At 39.0% G+C, this 17,381-nt stretch overlaps 2 protein-coding genes across 4 annotated transcripts; one reads left to right on the plus strand and one right to left on the minus strand.

The window, feature by feature from the left end:
* The first annotated feature begins 4,143 nt into the window (after window positions 1-4,143).
* On the plus strand, window positions 4,144-16,763 carry LOC124641356. 3 transcript variants are annotated; one of them, XM_047179414.1, is made up of 7 exons: window positions 4,144-4,299; window positions 7,818-7,926; window positions 13,909-14,119; window positions 14,247-14,463; window positions 14,667-14,759; window positions 14,843-15,125; window positions 16,507-16,763. In XM_047179414.1, exons 3-7 carry the CDS (start codon window positions 13,935-13,937, stop codon window positions 16,557-16,559), a joined length of 831 nt encoding a protein of 276 aa, XP_047035370.1. In that variant the 5' UTR covers window positions 4,144-4,299; window positions 7,818-7,926; window positions 13,909-13,934; the 3' UTR covers window positions 16,560-16,763. The 3 variants fall into 3 exon arrangements, with proteins under 3 accessions (XP_047035370.1, XP_047035372.1, XP_047035371.1); XM_047179416.1 differs by lacking the exon at window positions 7,818-7,926 and having other exon boundaries at window positions 4,144-4,325; XM_047179415.1 differs by lacking the exon at window positions 7,818-7,926.
* LOC124641355 (zinc finger MYM-type protein 1-like) lies at window positions 9,769-12,820 on the minus strand. Its single transcript, XM_047179413.1, has 2 exons — window positions 10,260-12,820; window positions 9,769-10,189 (listed from the first exon to the last, which is right to left on the minus strand). Exons 1-2 carry the CDS (start codon window positions 12,139-12,141, stop codon window positions 9,837-9,839), a joined length of 2,235 nt encoding a protein of 744 aa, XP_047035369.1. The 5' UTR covers window positions 12,142-12,820; the 3' UTR covers window positions 9,769-9,836.
* Window positions 16,764-17,381: the final 618 nt, after the last annotated feature.

A 17,381-nucleotide genomic window follows, 5' to 3' on the forward strand; every position in this document is an offset into this window, starting at 1 on the left:
ATGCTAGTGAATGCCGATAAAATTCCATTGACAATTGTTGCAATGACATTGACATTAAATTGAATGAATAATAACCACAGTGTATAAATTTCTTTCTGCACAAGTAAAGTCGTGGTGGCTCATCGACTTATTGGTGGCCCAGTGGGTAAAGAACCGACCTCTTGAGTATGAGGGTGTGGGTTCGATTCCAGTTCAGGCAAGTACCAATGCAACTTTTCTAAAGTTTGTATGTACTTTCTAAGTATACATACATATCTTGGACACTATGGTGAAGGAAATCATCTTGAGGAAACCTCGACATATATACCTAGTCTGAAATCACCAACCCACATTGAACAAGCGTGGTGATAATGCTCAATCCTTCTCCGTGTGAGAGGAGGCCTGTGCCCAGCAGTGGGACGATAAAAAAGCTGTAACAGTAACAAGTCAGCGAATGACTCGCGCCCGGGCGCACCGCGCGCGCGTTGCGTGCTGCTTGTCTTATCCATAGCCTTATAATATAGTAAACAGGACTGCGCACTTATGTGTAACTGTGACATTAAGCTATGTGAGACAAATCCGAATTTGCTAAGATTATTAAACACAGATTTTTATTGAAGTTTTAACTTACGCAGTATGTGACCTTAAGATACTAATATAGGCTTTTAATAATTAGCAGGAATTAGCAGTATAAAAGCAGGAAGATTCAAAGTAAAGACTGATTTTTTTTGAATTCTTGCTTCACATAATAGACTGTTGAGCCATTTATATCGCCTTTCTTCATTTTTTGGGAAGCTATAACAATAGTACAACAGTTTTAAAATCCATCACCCATATTTTGACTCATTACAAGAATTCATAACGCAACACTTTTTCACCATTTTAATAGTTTAAATTGATTTAATACAAAATAATATATACAAAAATTTTAACGTTGAATACGCGCCAAGAATATTCAGTGCTACCACTAGAAAATAAAAAAAGCAAAATACAAAATGTTCTTTATGTTTAAAGAATAAATTAATGCGATTGTTTTTAATTTGTTGACTTACAAGAATTGTTAATATAAGTGATTCAATTGTTTTTTTTTTGGTAGACAAAACTGTTGATCATAACATTTTTTTATGTTGGCAAGGAGTTAGAACGAGACACGCGGCCCCCGTTATAACTATCCCTCTTGGCTCAGATTTGCCTCTGTGTATTATGCAACCAATTTAGTACTTTATTGCGTTGGAATAGAGTTCATTTTCGTAAATATATATTTTACGAGTGCGCAATCTTGTTTAGTATATTACATCTATGGTCTTATCTATGACGGGCAATATCTAAAGGCCCCAGTACACGTTGGCCCAAGTGCGGCCAATACACGCCATCACCAATGTGTACACGGGGTATTGGTGCAGGTTGGCGGACATTTGTCAAGGTTGGCGCGCATTCGGCGAGTTGTCGGGTTTTTGGGCACACATCAAAGGAAACTTGGCCCAGCTTGGCGTGTGGTGTTTACACATTCGGCCAATGTTTAGTTCGTCACTGACCGCTGAGGATAGTACACTTTTGTGTTGCGTGTAAAAATAAATATAGTAGTAAATATAGTAGTGTGGTGTAATATAAATATATATAGTAGTGTAGTATACTATAAAATATATATTTTTTTTTTTTTTTTTTTAGGTAAACTTATTTTATTTTTATTTACAAATAACTTTTTACAATAACTTAATAATAAATATATATACAACATACAACTAACTTATTACCTAATATATACAATTACTATAAATAAAAATATTTAAAAAATTGCATCAAAAAACTCCTCCTCATCGCTGCCCACCGGGAGTGTACCCAAGAGGCTGGCAGCATTGCCACGTTGGATGGCAATGCTTACTTTTTGGCCAAAATAAAAACCAGCCCTTGGGTCACCTGAAGTGTCAGCAAGTCGCTTAGCGATATCCTTATATAGGAGATGAGCACTTGGACCCCACGGCCCGAGGGTTTCAACCCCAAACGGCTCAAAGGTATAGTTACCCACCAGGGTACTATATTTGCGCCGTTTGAGGTCCTCTGCAGCCGCAGCAGCGGAACCAGCACATCGCGCCGAGCTAGGAAGGTGAGATGGTGCAAGAGTTTCGACACAGGTCGCGTCCCATACTAAAGACCTACCCATCTTCCACGGGAACAACGACATACCGTCTGGTCTCTTGCCATCGTCGCGTACCAGACCACTGGGTTCTAATATGGCTGGAACGCCGACGGCAACAAGAGCGCGACGGATTATGTCATTGATATTCGCATGCCGTGCAAAACGGCCGGCGCTGCGGCTACATGACAAGCCGTGGTGTCCAAGGCTGCTGACAGCTTCACCACATGGGCAGCGGTGAGGAGAGCAGCACGGAGCACCCAAACGCAAGCAAATAGCTAGCCGGAAAGTGGTGTCGTCAAACAAGGTGCCTATTTTTGACGACGGAAGTGCCAGAAGCCATAAACCCGACTCCCATTCGCCCACAGCCAGAAGGCGCGCTCGCTCTGCAGAAGAAATTGACGTATTAATCAGATTATTCCGTGTAGCTCTGCAGAGCGGCTCATCCCACTGTCTCTGAGAGGATGGGTTGACGGGTAGATCAATATTCGGGCAGGTGATTTTTCAAGCCTCTACAGCCTCAGCCAGGCATGGTACCTCGCAATTGACCAGTGTGGAAGGGAGAATTTTCCTGGTCAATTTCTCAGTACCACGGACGGAGGATATAAAGGCCGGTAAACTTATACTAGAAATTTTGCGGACGCCAAGCCCTCCCATGCGAATGGGAAGAGTAGCCTGAACCCAGGCTCGGTCGTCTAGGGCCACATTTAAGGGTGCGTCCACATCTGGCGAATGCGCCGCGAATGCGCAGCACGCGAGCCGATCGCGAGCTGTCCGCGAGCTGCGCGTGTTCATTTTTGTTCGTGCGCCGCTTCTGCGCCGCCCGCGCGCAGCTCGCGCGCGACCTAAGCGCCGCACGCGAGCGGCGCGCAGGCGGCGCGCGACGTCTGCCATCTTCGATAGTACTGAGCCAATATACGGAACTGTAAGGGCGAGAACTGATTGCGCGCAGATCGCGCGCCGCTCGCGCGCTCTATACGAGCCTTGCGTGAGTTGCGCTAAAGAGGCGCACCGAACTATTGCAGTGACTGCACGCGCGCAGCTCGCGGACAGCTCGCGATCGGCTCGCGTGCTGCGCATTCGCGGCGCATTCGCCAGATGTGGACGCACCCTAAAATTGATGATAATGTGTGTCTGATAATTTTGTCAAGTTGTTCCAAAAGGTTTGTGTGCTTCCATAGAGTGGAAGCGCGCAAATAGTATGTTAATTTTGGGCCAAAACAACAATATCTAATGATTGTAATGGCTGAGTGCATGTTAATTTGGAGCAGCCTTTCCGAAATATGATTGAAATTTTGTATTTTGTCCTGAATAAAATTCGAAAATGAATTTTCATATATTGGGGAACCAAGGAGACAAAGAGAGTCCTTATCAATTAATTTAATATCCGGGGCTATTGCATTGAATTTTGAAAGTGTGTCTTGTCTGTCAGTATTGTCCGGTACAAAAAGTTCGCATTTGGAGTAATTTAGATTTAGACCTATTTCTTGAAATTTGTTTTGGAGAAAAGAAAAATCACCAAGTACTGTATCTACTTTGCCCCCCAAGGTTCCGTCATCAAGGTACCAAACATTGAATTCCGAATTTAGCTGCCGAATTATTGGGTTTATGGCTAAACTGAAAATCACGGGCCCGAGTGGGTCACCCTGCTGACAGCCAACAGAAGATTCCAGAAGGTTGTCCTGATATAGTAATTTAGATGGATGTCTGTAGCATTGCCAAATAAAACTGTAAATTTGGGGTAACTCTTTTTTCGTTTCTGCCAAATATATATTGTATTGTACAAATAAACAGGCGCAGCCGTAACTACCTCGACGTCCATCGCAAGTGGTTTGCCAGGCAGCAATGAGCCATGCGCCAATGTGTAAACACCATTTGATCGTGGCCTACATTTGTGCATTGCACTGCTTGGCCCAACACAGGCCAACGTGTACTGGGGCCTTAAAAAATTTTGTAGGATCTGTGGTAGTAGTCGATAGTCGATGAATCAAAGACAAAGACGCAAACTGAAGTTGTCTGTCGCTTGATACTTGTCTCACTCAAGTTGCATTTACTGCGAAATTTGTAGGATTTGCTTGTTATTCTAAAATTAATTCTGTTATAACGTAATTATTGTTTTAAGTAAAAAGTTAAATATAAGACTTGATACGAGTCTTACGTGCTTGGACTAGGAAATCCTGTTTCAGGTACGAAGTGCTATTATAATCAAAAGGTTATTGTTTTTATGTATCGTTTGACTAGGTTGTCTTAAAAATCTTTGTAAACAGTGTGGGTTGGTTGATTTTTGGTTAGTGGGTTGTCTTAGGTTTTGGTCAGTGTTTTCTGTGTGATTGGTCTATTCAAAACTATTCTCAGATTTCGGCACAATGTATTTTGGTACCACCCATCATCCCGTACCGCTGTTCAGTGGGTTTTGGGTACACAGGTTCACCTTTTGCATTTGTCACAAAGATTTTGCAATGAAAGTCATTGATCAACATGGCGTCGTATCGTTACTGATCAACAAAAGTTTATTATATAATGTACACATGCAGAAAATGTTATTATCATTACATCAAATGACTAGTTACAGGAATGATAGAGGAAAAATAGATTTTGTTGCAATGGCTGCTAAAATTAGCTTGTATAGTCTTGAAAGTCGAAAAAGTCTTGCCAGTGCAGTGGAATTCGGAAACGCCACATGGGTGTCTTAGGGATCAAACATCTAAAATTCTTGGGTCAGTGGTAGACATGGGAAAAACGTATCATTGAAAAGAAAAGATTGATATGTATCTTTTGATCACTGGGATATGTATCACTGTTTTGTATCTCTATATCCTTTCGAATCCGCGAGTGACATTGTACTGTTGCTCAGAGTGACTATGTTCGTTCAATTCAATCCAATGTATCACTAAATCAGTACTTAAAAAATGCAAATTGAAATCAACTATTCCTCGACAACCAATTTATATAAATGAGATCGAAATACTGACACTTTCTACTTCTTACAATACTTTTCATTATTCTGTCATTGTTACAGCCTTTTTATCGTCCCACTGCTGGGCACAGGCCTCCTCTCACATGGAGAAGGATTGAGCATTAATCACCACGCTTGCTCAATGCGGGTTGGTGATTTCAGACTTTTTATAGTCCAGGTTTCCTCAAGATGTTTTCCTTCACCTTTTTTTATCAGCCATTGGTGTCTAAGTATACTTAGAAAGTACATACAAACTTAGAAAAGTTGCATTGGTACTTGCCTGACCCTGGAATCGAACCCACACCCTCATAATCGAAAGGTTGGTTCTTTACCCACTAGGTCACCACGATTCTGTCATTATAATTCTTTTATTTTGTAAAATCTTTATATTAGAAGGTCTAGCAACTATTGATACATTAGCTTCAATCGGTGTGGACCTCTGCATAGTGTTAGTAATATTTGCAAATACTTCATTACCATAATAACGCTTTGTAGCTATGAGAGGTGTCACTTTATCAGTATCAGTAATAGGAGACGAGCTCAAACTTTGTGGTATGTCCAAAAATCCAAGGTGTTTCCCATGGGCGCATATGATTCCGCAGTCACATTCAAAGCAGCTTGCATTGCGTAATGTTAACATAGAGAGTCCCTTTTTCCACAAAACTTGATGGACTTCTAGAGTTCCTCTAAATGGCAGCAAATTCTTTGGCATTTTATTTTCTTTATCAATGATTTTTGCTTCAGGTACATCAATTAGAGTAATATTTTTTATATTTTCTCGGCACACTTGCATAAACTTGTCATAGCTGCCTACATCAATACCATGGTTAACGCAGGAATCAACTGTCCTTTTTATTGTTCCCCCGACACCATCGGCAGCACCCTTGCCGTGACCAGTTTCAGTATAGTTCCATGTTATTGTATTTATTTGTGCGAATTCTTTGTGTATTTGTGTTATCATATGAAATATGTATTTATTGTGATATTGGGAAGTCGGTGAATCTGTTTGGATATGTAACGTGTCTATAAATGGGTTATCGGTGATGGTTTTTTGTATCAAAGGAACAAAGTGTGCCCAAACAGCTGGAGCGTCATGTCTCAAACTTCAAGAACAAATTATTATAAGAATAACAATCAAAAACAGTGATGGCAAGTAAAATCTTCTTCAGCCTCATCAAAATAATTTCGCTCACGATGAACACTTACTCACTCACTTTAAGTGGAACCATTTGTGGCATATGTCACATCCAATATTTTTATCTTCGTCTTCCTCGACATCGTTAGTTAATTCTCCTTCACAGCCAGCACAATTATAGTTCGGCCATTCAGAGAATGCGTTCCTGACACGTCGCGATTGAACTGACGACGTAACTTTGCAATGGCGTTGCAGTTACGATAAAAATATTTTTGCTGGTTGTTTACCGTTTTAACAATTGAGGAGCATTAAAACAACATTATTATATCAATAATCAATGAATGTAGTTACGTCGTCAGTTCAATCGCGACGTGTCAGGAACGCATTCTCTGAATGGCCGAACTATAGGACTATTAGTAACATAGGTAACATAACATAGGTCCCGTTTTATCCTTTGGGTACGGAACCCTAAAAAGGTTGTAATAATATTGTTGATAAAACTTGGAACTACACACCGGCACAATTAGAGGAACACAAAAAAAGTACAGTTTTATTTTAAAATAATAGCTTATAATGCAAGTTTTTCACTTAATTCGAGCTTGTTTACATGTTACACATATGACACAACAAAAACTAGGACTAAACTAAACTAACTAAATTAATTAATAAAATTGATAAAAATACAGTAAAATAACAAATAGTGAGTCTCTTCAACTTTTCTAAACAATTGTAAAAAATAATAAGTGGGGGAAGTCTTAAAAAAAATAATTAATACCTTGTATTGCCTCCACGGGCTCTAATTAATGCTTGAATGAGTCTGCCCATACTCATGATGACATTCGCGATCATTTCTTGAGGTAAGTTGACCCACTTTTCCACCAGCGCCAACTTTAGCTCTTCAACATTCCAGGGAGGTGGAATCTTCTCTCTTACCCTTCGCCCAATCATGTCCTAGACATGCTCTATTGGATTCATGTCTGGTGATCGTGCTGGCCGATTCATTTGGGTAATTCCGATTTCGCTAAGGTATTCGGTAACCACGTGTGCAGTATGGGGCCGTGCGTTATCGTGCATTAACACAAAATTTTCGCCAATGAATGGGGCAAAAGGCATTACATGGGGTTCTAAGATCTCTGTAATGTATCGATGTGCAGTCAGAGAACCTCCATCGATGATGACTAAAGCCGTGCGTGCTAATAAAGTAATGCCACCCCATACCATAACGGACCCTCCACCGTATGACACCGTTTCGGTAAAATTTGCTTGATGGTAGCGTTCTCCTCTATGCCTCCACATCCTTTCTCTTCCGTCGTTGAAATTTACACAAAATCGGCTTTCATCAGAGAATAAAATTTGACTCCATTCTTCAGACCAATTTTGGTGTTGACGAGCAAACGCTAATCTTGCAACTCGATGGCATACCTCAAGCTTGGGCGCTTTAGTTGCCACGTGTGACTTTAAACCGGATTCATTTTACCGTCTTCTTACTGTTCTTTCACTAACACGCACATTACGCACTTCTTCTAAAAGATTTCGGGTTTGAACTGCAGTTTGACGACGATTTCTCAAAGTCTGCACTCTTATAAAACGGTAATCTACGGCATTGGTTGCAGGATTTCTGCCTTGTCTCCGCCTCCGCACGTTAGACCCCGTCTGCCTGTACCGTTTAACATTAAGGTGGATCACAAATACGGACACACCCAACCTTCGACTCACTGAACGGTATGTGTGACCTTCCTCGATCATTGTCACAGCTCTGGCGACATCAGTTGCGGGCAAATCACTCATTTTCTATGCAATACAATGTTAATTCTCCAAGTAACAACAACAAAGTGAGCTAGGACCACCATTGACTACATAAACAAATTTCTTATCCAAAACACTTAAACACCCTAATTGTCAACAAGCACTTATGAGGGTCCAACGTATATTTGACGATATCAATTGAAGAATGTCTTCTTTCTTTCGGTTAGGGATTGGTAACTTTTCGTCGTACCTATAGCTGTTTTAATATGATATCTTTCACTCTTATATTTCAATTACCATACGGCCTACTCGAATGTTTGCCACTGTCCACTTGTCTGACTTGTAGCTGTCCCTGTATTGGTATGTCTCTTAACCTTTAGTAGATTTGATCGCTTTGATTTCCAAATTCTTAATCGAATTTCTCCAAATTCCTTGGTTACGTTCAAATTAACATCATCAGATAACATCTTCATATCAAAGAAAGAATCGAACATCATTTCTTTGACAGTAAATGATTCCCCCCTTTTCTTGGCATTTTCTATAAGGCTTATGTATTCTGCCGGAGTGTATATTGGTCTATTTTTTTGCACGTTTTACATTCTTGGTCTTTTCTATTATACACTCGGCGTCACAAAAATCGCACCTCTTTGTATATTCCCTTCAAAGTCATTTTAACCCTATTAATCAATGGTAGACATATGATTATGAGGTATCATTGGAAAGGCAATTAATTTAAATTTCAGAATAAATCAATGGACGTGGTTATTTGTTTACATGGATATAAAAAAAGCAAGCTAATGCAAATGATTAAAAAGGAAAATTTTATTTTATCAGTAAAAATTACAACAAAGTCCTTTAAAACAACTTAAAACCTAGTATTACCCCCCCTGGCCCTGATTACTGCTTCCATGCGTTCTCTCATGGACCTGATTAACGTGACAACAGTCTCTTGCGGAATGCTGTCCCATTCTGCAACCACGGCATCTTGGAGGTTTTGAAGAGTGGTGGGGGCAGGATCACGTGCCCGTACTCGCCGTTTCAGTTCATCCCAAAGATGCTCAATAGGGTTCAGTTCTGGACTTCGCGCCGGCCAGCGCATAACAGGGATTCCAACTTCTTGCATGTAGTCTCTTACAATTAAAGCGGTGTCACAGCGGGCGTTATCGTGCATTAACGTGAACCCACTGCCAACAAAACCCGCATAAGGGACAACCTGCTCCTCTAAGATCTCTGTTATGTACCGAGCAGCAGTCAGCGACCCTTGCCCGCGAGCACTTCCAGTCCGAGAAAGACACACAAGGTTCGTTTTGCCGTCGATTGACATGCCGCCCCAGAACATACACGAGCCACCCCCATATTCCATTGTCTCTTGAATACAGGCCTGAGGCGAATCGTTCCCCTTGCCTCCTATACACTCTTCGAGGAGTGACGAACCCCAAGTTTGTGGGATTTAGTGGCAAAAAAAATACTGCGAAGGAAGCAGGGCCGTAGCTAGGGTCGAATTTGAGGTAGGGCAGCATTAGTTACAGGTAGGGCGGAAGTAAAAAAATTATCATAATTGATCTGCCGTCGAAACACGGGCTCCTAAATCAATCACCATGTATATCACCATCATGTGAATAGTTATTCGTAGACAAATAATTACTGTGACAGTGCATGAGCATGGATCTAAGAACTATTAAATCCTCAATGATGAAGAACAAGTGAATAAGATGGTTGAACTTCCAGATTTGGATGTAGAGATCCACGTCTGAGTGAGAGTGAGGTAATAATTAATTATTGGGTGGGGTGATACGAGTAAATAGAAACGACCAAAAATACCATTAAGATCACATTGTTTTTGCGTACTTATTATAATAATTAACTAACATAATAATAAAAAACATTTAAAACAGCTGAATTCTACGATTCGCCATGTTATTAAAAATGCGAAGAACTTCGTTCAGATCAACTGATTTTGTTCTTTTTTTTTCAAAGGCCAGAAATACCATACCAGCCATTCTCTCGTGACCCATTGACAGCCTTTGAGGCCTATTGATTGCAGTTAAAGTTGAAAACGTAGATTCACACACTGCAGTGCTACATCCTATGGTCGCCACAGACGCAAAAAGTTCATATGTATCTTTGAACGCCTCTCGTTGCCTGTACAAAACTTGCAATGTATTTTCCATTATATCCTCGTTACGACTCAAGTAAGCTTTAACCACACTAGCCTCTTCTCTTGATGGAATTTTCAGACCTGAAAAATTAGTTAAAATTGTAAATTGAACATGACAATTTTTTTGAATTATTTTTTTTTTTAAACTTACCCAAATTTTTCAGTGGAACCATTTTATCTACATCCAACTCATCAAGACTTGCAATCGAATTAATTAAATCATCGTTGTCCGAAAACCTTCTTTGTAATTCAGCAATTAAAATGTCCAACGTTTCGAAATACTCAGACTTAAATGGCTCGTCGTTCTCATCTATATTTTGTCTGGCGGAGGAACAGGGGGTGTACGTCAAATAGTCATCCATCCGATTTGGTTTTTTTACTTGCCTCTTCGAGGTCTGTGTCCTATTTTCAGATTCGCCGCAGTCATTGCTTGTTAAAGACTTAGCTTCTTCCAGAATTTGATTATACATTTGATTTGATCTTAATTTAATAATTTCATCTTTGACACACTTTATGATTGTTATGGCATCTTTTAATCCTGCGCTTCGGGCTTGCAAAGCTTTGTCTGCAGGTTGTAGCGTGGATAAGATTTTTTTGGCCACAACCATGGCTATTCGGAATTCCAGATCAAGCATGACTTTTTTAATACCTATACTCTTGGCGACGTCATCACCGTTGAATCTGCCATTTTTAATTTCTTTCAAAGTCTGCAAAATCGATGAATAATTATCGTATACAACTTTTGTAACTGCTAAATGTCCAGACCAGCGTTGTTCGAGGAGTCGGCCAATCCTTTTTCCATCATATAAGGCAGCTATTTTGCCATGATGAAAGAATTCATGTAACATGATGCATTGGTCAAAAAATAAACGAATAAAAGTCATTTCTGAGATAGTCCTGATGACTATTAAGTGCAAGCGATGGTTATAGCAGTGGACGTAAGGAATTTTTCGGCCCAATTTATTTTCTATTCTAGTCGCAACTCCTGAAACTTTCCCACTCATTACACTTGCGCCATCATAGCATTGGCTAAGCATACAAGAGGGGTCAATGTTATTTTCCGTGAGAGTATTTAACGTTAATTCCGTGAAAGTGGCTGCATCAAGATTTTCAGTAGTCTTAACCATCAGCAACGACTCATTGACGACACCATCCTTGACGTAGCGTATTGCTAATGCAATATTTTCGCGGTTATTTTTATCTCTCGTCCCATCTTCCATTAGAGTAAACCATTTCACGTCAGATTCATTAATATCTTTGACAATGGAACTTCGTACCGCTTGAACCATTGCTTGAATTATTTGATTTTGAATTTCGGGTGAACGATATGTTGCGTTTTGTGGTATATGAGTGAGAACCTCGTTCAAATTTGGATCTTTCATACATGTGTATTCAAATAAATTCTGAAATAATCCTTGTTCTTTTTCTTCTTCCAAAATATAATTTCCACGCAAAGCTAATTCGTTGACAATTAGAAATTGTATTACTTCCATGATAGACTTTACATAATACCTATATTTTTCTAATACTTTTTGATTTATTAACGTTTCAACACTGCTAGATGTAGATATTCTTTGTAATTTCTCCTGCCACATCGACATAGCTTGAATATGAGAAATTGATTTTTCATGTTTTGGAAAACCAGTTTTAGAATCAGTGGCATTTTTCCAGTTTCTAAATCCTGTGGAAGTGTACGAAGTCTGTTTGCTTCCATGAGGTAAAAATTGCTGGCATGGATAGCAAAAAGCAGCATCTTTCTCGACAGAATACTGCAACCATTTATAACGCTTGAACCAATCGGAAACAAAGGCCCTGTTGTGTTGTTTTGGATATGTGTCTAAAACAACTTGTTTTATTGGTTCTCCGATTTGTGCAATATCAGACGGAATACCATAGCTAACGTTACCTGTTGCTACGGAACTAGGAGTAGCGATTGTATTTGGTGCTTCCACCTGTTTTGAACAGTTAGGTTTTTCGTGGTCAATTTGCTCCTCAAGTCTTCGTTTTTTTCCAAAGAAAGCCCGTATATCCATCGCGAAATAAATGAATCTTCAATTTATAGCAATACAAATAACAATTGTATCGATTTTTGTCTAAAGCACTCTTCACCGTACACTTCACTTAACCAAACTACAAACAATCATAATCAATCTTTAGGTCAGGTTTAAAAGGGGATTCCCCGTACCATAGATTGCAATATAGCCCATATTGCAGTCTATGGTACGGGGATTCCCTCTGCATCACACAGATATTGGCGCCCAGTACACGCTCAATCTGGATCACGATCCAGATCTTGCCTTCTCGCTCTTAGATAAGACGGTGTCCCTTTCAGACTCCTACGTGAAAGGGACATAATTCAGTTGAATCTTCAACTGTTGACAATTGTAAACAATTGAAAAGGTGGCTAAAATGTCATGGGCGTCCGCAAAAAGGGAAAAAAAATTAGCTGATTGAGAGGTTAGTCATCGAATATTCGTATTCTAATTCTTTGTATAAACCCATCGCTTCATGAGATGGCGCTTCGAATGCCATCTATACACAGAACAAAGAATTATTATAATATGAAATGAATGTCACAATCTGTGGTAGGTAAGTATTTTCGGAAAAACTTAGATACCTATCGCTACATTTTTTTTCTCAAACTATGAACAAACAATTTAATTATAATAATTTATCTTAGTTTTAGATATTTTTAAGGTAGGGCATTGTGGTTTCAAGGTAGGGCATTGCCCCACAATGCCCCCCCCTAGCTACGGCCATGGAAGGAAGTTAAACACTGTTTTAATTTCTTTTACAAATCTTAAAATCTTAACGTCTTAGCATCTAGCGTCTTCTTCATTCACTCCCTTTCACTCTTCATCGCTCATACATTCCTTCCTGCTCATTCATACGTTCCCTTCTACTCAGAATTCACTCCACATATTGAATAGAAAAATATTGGGCCCGTAGTGGTCTTTATTGGTTAGACTGTTGTTAAAGAAATGAATGTCTTTTGAATTGGATGCCGATGGATGTTTTTCCAATATTTTTGTTAAATTTTTGAAAGTTTCTTCCATTTCGCTCAGTGCTTCATTGTAAGTGTCAGGAAGAACGGTATCATCAACATCGCTGCCTATCAGATTATTAAGATTTTGTACAAATGTCTCTGGGTTTATCAAAAAAAGAGCACGTGCCCCAATGTGTAGAATAGATACGCAGATCTACCTCTATCTATATGATTGTCATTATAATAGAAATAATTTAAAATGACGAGCATGCAACTGCTCGCGAATAGATTGGAATCGTTAAGTTTTATTCCGCGATTATTCCGCTATATACACGATTAGGGTCCGTTCAAACAGACCGGCTCGGAGAGGAGAGCAAATTCTTAACACGTTGAAAATCGGGTATTTAGTATTTGAAGTATGTTTTATTTTTGCATGTGCACTGCTTTTGTCATTAAGAATGCTCGAAGGCGATTCGGTGTGAAATAATAAGAGGAGCCGACCGGCTCCGATCGCGTACTTTTTCTCGGTCTTGCAGACGTTTGGCTCCGATTGCATCTTACGCAGCCGATTGGAGCCGATTCCTGTCTGTGTGAAAAAAAAATGAGCGATGAAGCTCTCCGAGCCGGTCTGTTTAAACGGACCCTTAGTTTGCATGTGGACTAGCACTGTATATTATGGATCAAAGCAAGTTACTTCGGCTACTACAAAGTGTATGCGAGTCGATCGGGGCGATTTTAGACACGCTGTCGTATCATAAATAGTTGAGAAATCGTTAATTAGCTCTGCTCTTAAACCTATTTTATTTTTGTTTAGTAACGGTTCAGAAAAAACTAAGAAAAATGACTGAAAAGAGGAAGCGTGGTCAAAATTTTTCCCTGCAAGAAAAATATAAGTTAATTAAGTTATTGCTCCGTCACAAAGAAACAATTTTGAATAAAAAGACAGATGGGGCTACAAATGAGGCGAAGAATTGTTCGTGGATAGCCATCACAAATTCTTTTAATTCTACATCAAAAATTCACAGGTATGAAACATTCATTCTCTATGTACATATATTGTTCCATCTACTCATTGCCTGATTACGTTAAAATTGTAATATAACATTGAACTTTGAAAACCCTGGTCTAAATGCCATGCTTGTCTTCTTTTAGAAACAAGGAATCTTTGATGAAGATGTGGGAGAAGTTAAAAAGCGAGAGCAAGAAATATGTTTTAATGCAAAATAACGCCACACGGAATGGGGATGTGCTAACAACCTTAAAAATTGACCCTATACTGGAAAAGGTCTGTGCTTTTCTTGGCCGAGGATGTACAGAAAAATTAGAGGTACCAGATTCTGATGCTGAGACCGAATTGGAGACAGAAAAGGTGCATGTGAAAACCATTACCATTCAAAATGATTTGTGTAAAACTGCGGAAGAAAAGAATGTGCAAATCAGTGAAACAGAAAAATCCTAGAAGTGTATTCATGTTTATAAACTTGGTTGGCTAATCTCCTTACATGAGAACGTTGAGAATGTCAAAATTTATAATTTTATTGCCTACATTTTATGGAGCCATTTCTATTTCAGGCACAAATAGAAGAAATTTCAGATAGTGCCGAGTTGCAAATATATGAACGAATTAATATGGAAAACAACTTAGTTAAAGAATCTAAGAACGACGTAAGTGGAAATACTGTCAATGGTGTTCGTAACAGACCTATAGGCACCTATTATATACATAATCATATGTTTTTTTTTCTTAGGATATACAAGAACTTCGGGACTTCTGTACTAATAAAACGTCACTGTGGTCACGAAAGCGGCCACATATTTCAAATAACAATGAGCGGACTGAGGCAACTTCGCTAGATTCTCATAAAAATGCATGCTTGCAAAATGTTAATAAAAAAAGGGAAACTGTTGAGGACCTCAAAGGGCAAATATTGAGGGAAGAACTGGAATTCAAAAGAAAATTGTATGATTTACAATTGCAAGCAGCAGCCAAAGAATTAGAGATTAAAACTGCAATTTTGGATCAAATAAAAGGTGTTTATTTACTTTTTATCTAAATATTAATAAATATAAAAACGTGGCACAGAAATCTCCTCACAATACTGAATCATTCCATATTAATTGTTATCTTCTATGTTCAGACATAACGCGTCAAAAAATTCTGCAAGCTGAATCCAGTCGTCTGCATATCTGACCCAGGCAAGATAGTAAATTATTGAAACGATGTGGCCACATCTACCTAATGTACGGCGACTGTGTATATCAGCTGCAGTAATGTTCCGAGATTCCTTGTGCCCACAATATTTCGAAACACATGATTTTATATTTTTCTTGACATAATTACAAACGTTATTATAATACATTTATATACAAACTTACTATTCTACTTCTAATACTATATTTACAAACTAAATTATTATGTACAATCAAGAATAAAAACACGCCTAGGAGTTGCTTCGCTGCCGACTCGGAGTCGGCGCGTAATGAGCATCATATTTCTTAGCCAACTCGGCGGCATGTTTTGAAGTCAGTTTTCAGTGTTTTTGTTGTCAGTTTGGGATGGCTTTGAACTATCGTTACTGGCTTCACAATTGGCACAGTTTTTTCTTAAAGTTTACAGGTCCTAGGCACACCGCCTGAGTTTTCAATATTGTTGTTTTTGGTCTTCCTCGCGCCATCGATATAATGAACGCATACTACGTACGTACTTTGAAGGGGCAAGTATTTTTCTCCCGTTCTTCCTCGCGAACACTCATTTTAAACAAAATAACTGCGTATTTGCTGTCGTTAAAAACTATTTTCATTTTGTGTGTGGCGTGACAATTTTGGTATCTTCTTTCAAATCGGGATTAAGTTTACTCACTTTTGACATTGCGTATAGCATCGAACAATATTATGTTCTCATTTGAAAGTGTCTTATATTTTATTCCGAGTGTTTGAGTATACCATTATTTCTCACGAAAAAATTAATTCTTAGAATCTTAAAGAAGCTATTTCCTTGTTGCTGCAACAAAGTGCTAAACATATCCACGAAATCTCGATGAGACTCTAAATACTCGAGATACAATGTATGACGTCTTCTCCGAAGAGCCGACCGATCACAACTCACACAACTTTTCAGCCATTGCAAATAGTACTTGTAGTCAAAGAAAGTACAGATAATTTTAAGGCATTTCCTTTGGTATAGAGTCGTCATTTTATCACACGTAACATGTGTCGAAAATCGTCTTTTCAGAACTCCATATTGCCGTTCCACTACCTACATTTCTTTTGTCATTGTTTTGATGTGAGCATCATTATGGTTTTCCTGGCCCTTACTTACTGAATTGAGATAAGGAGTCGGAAGATGGCCCTGAAAACATAAACCACGACTTATTACTTCATTTAATATAAATACATATTTTGTTTGTTTCAGGTGGAGGCATTACTTTAAGTAATTTGTTTGGTTTTCAAAATGATAAAAAATAATAATACGATTAGACAATTAAAATGTTCAACTGCCAAAGATGTTCAATTACAGCCCCGGGACCTGCAGTTTAACGTACCCTCCGAAACACAGTCATTGTTGACCATGATATACTTATTTTTAAAACTTAGGAAAGTGGCATTAGGCCACCACGACTTTGTATTTGTTACTAATAAACGTGGAATCGCTTCCGATAACTTTCTGTTTTTAATTTTTTCATTGTACCTCGTGTACCGGAATTCATTTTTATAAAAGTACTTTTATATTTTTTTGCGTAGACCGGTGTCAACAAGACTAGTCGTTAACGAAAACATAAATGCAGTTTTAAGTGGGTACTTCCATGTACTTTTTGCTTTTCATACGACCTTCGCAAACAAACATTTTGCCAACCCCCCCAGCCGCCTTGCAGCCCCACATCATTATGATGCCTCCTCCTTTACTGTTGGAACGACGCAGTCCGGATGGTATTCCCTGCCGATACGCCGCCTGACGAAGGTCACACTCGGTGTTCCAAATACCTGTTCGTGAATGATAAAAAATGTTTTATCTGACAGACAAAGTTGAGTGTCCTTTCATAAAGGCCTTGTACCAATCAAGGCTAGCGAGTTCTGTTTCGTTCCACTTTTGGGGATATTTTAAACTATTAGCTTTGGCGTAAGAAAAGGCCAATTTACGTAAATCTCTGGTGGTCAAACCAAAGTAAAGCTGACTCGCTGACTTGCAATATTGAGATAATTCTAGTTCCTGTTCTGTAGAAAATACTTAATTATATGGGGCATATCCAGTTTTTACTGTGTTATCATGCTTGTATTTAGCGACATACC

The sequence above is a fragment of the Helicoverpa zea genome, chromosome 22 (genome assembly GCF_022581195.2).
Source record: "Helicoverpa zea isolate HzStark_Cry1AcR chromosome 22, ilHelZeax1.1, whole genome shotgun sequence".
NCBI classification, from domain to species: domain Eukaryota; kingdom Metazoa; phylum Arthropoda; class Insecta; order Lepidoptera; family Noctuidae; genus Helicoverpa; species Helicoverpa zea.

What these genes read in the sequence shown, in the direction of transcription:
- LOC124641355 (XM_047179413.1), bottom strand. Translation starts at nt 12,141, where the DNA reads ATGGATATACGGGCTTTCTTTGGAAAAAAACGAAGACTTGAGGAGCAA. An exon ending in GGTTCCACTGAAAAATTTGG is followed by an intron (nt 10,190 to 10,259) that starts GTAAGTTTAAAA and finishes CTAATTTTTCAG; the next exon opens with GTCTGAAAATTCCATCAAGA.
- LOC124641356 (XM_047179416.1), top strand. Translation starts at nt 13,935, where the DNA reads ATGACTGAAAAGAGGAAGCGTGGTCAAAATTTTTCCCTGCAAGAAAAA. An exon ending in TTAAAGAATCTAAGAACGAC is followed by an intron (nt 14,760 to 14,842) that starts GTAAGTGGAAAT and finishes TTTTTTTCTTAG; the next exon opens with GATATACAAGAACTTCGGGA. An exon ending in AATTTTGGATCAAATAAAAG is followed by an intron (nt 15,126 to 16,506) that starts GTGTTTATTTAC and finishes TGTTTGTTTCAG; the next exon opens with GTGGAGGCATTACTTTAAGT.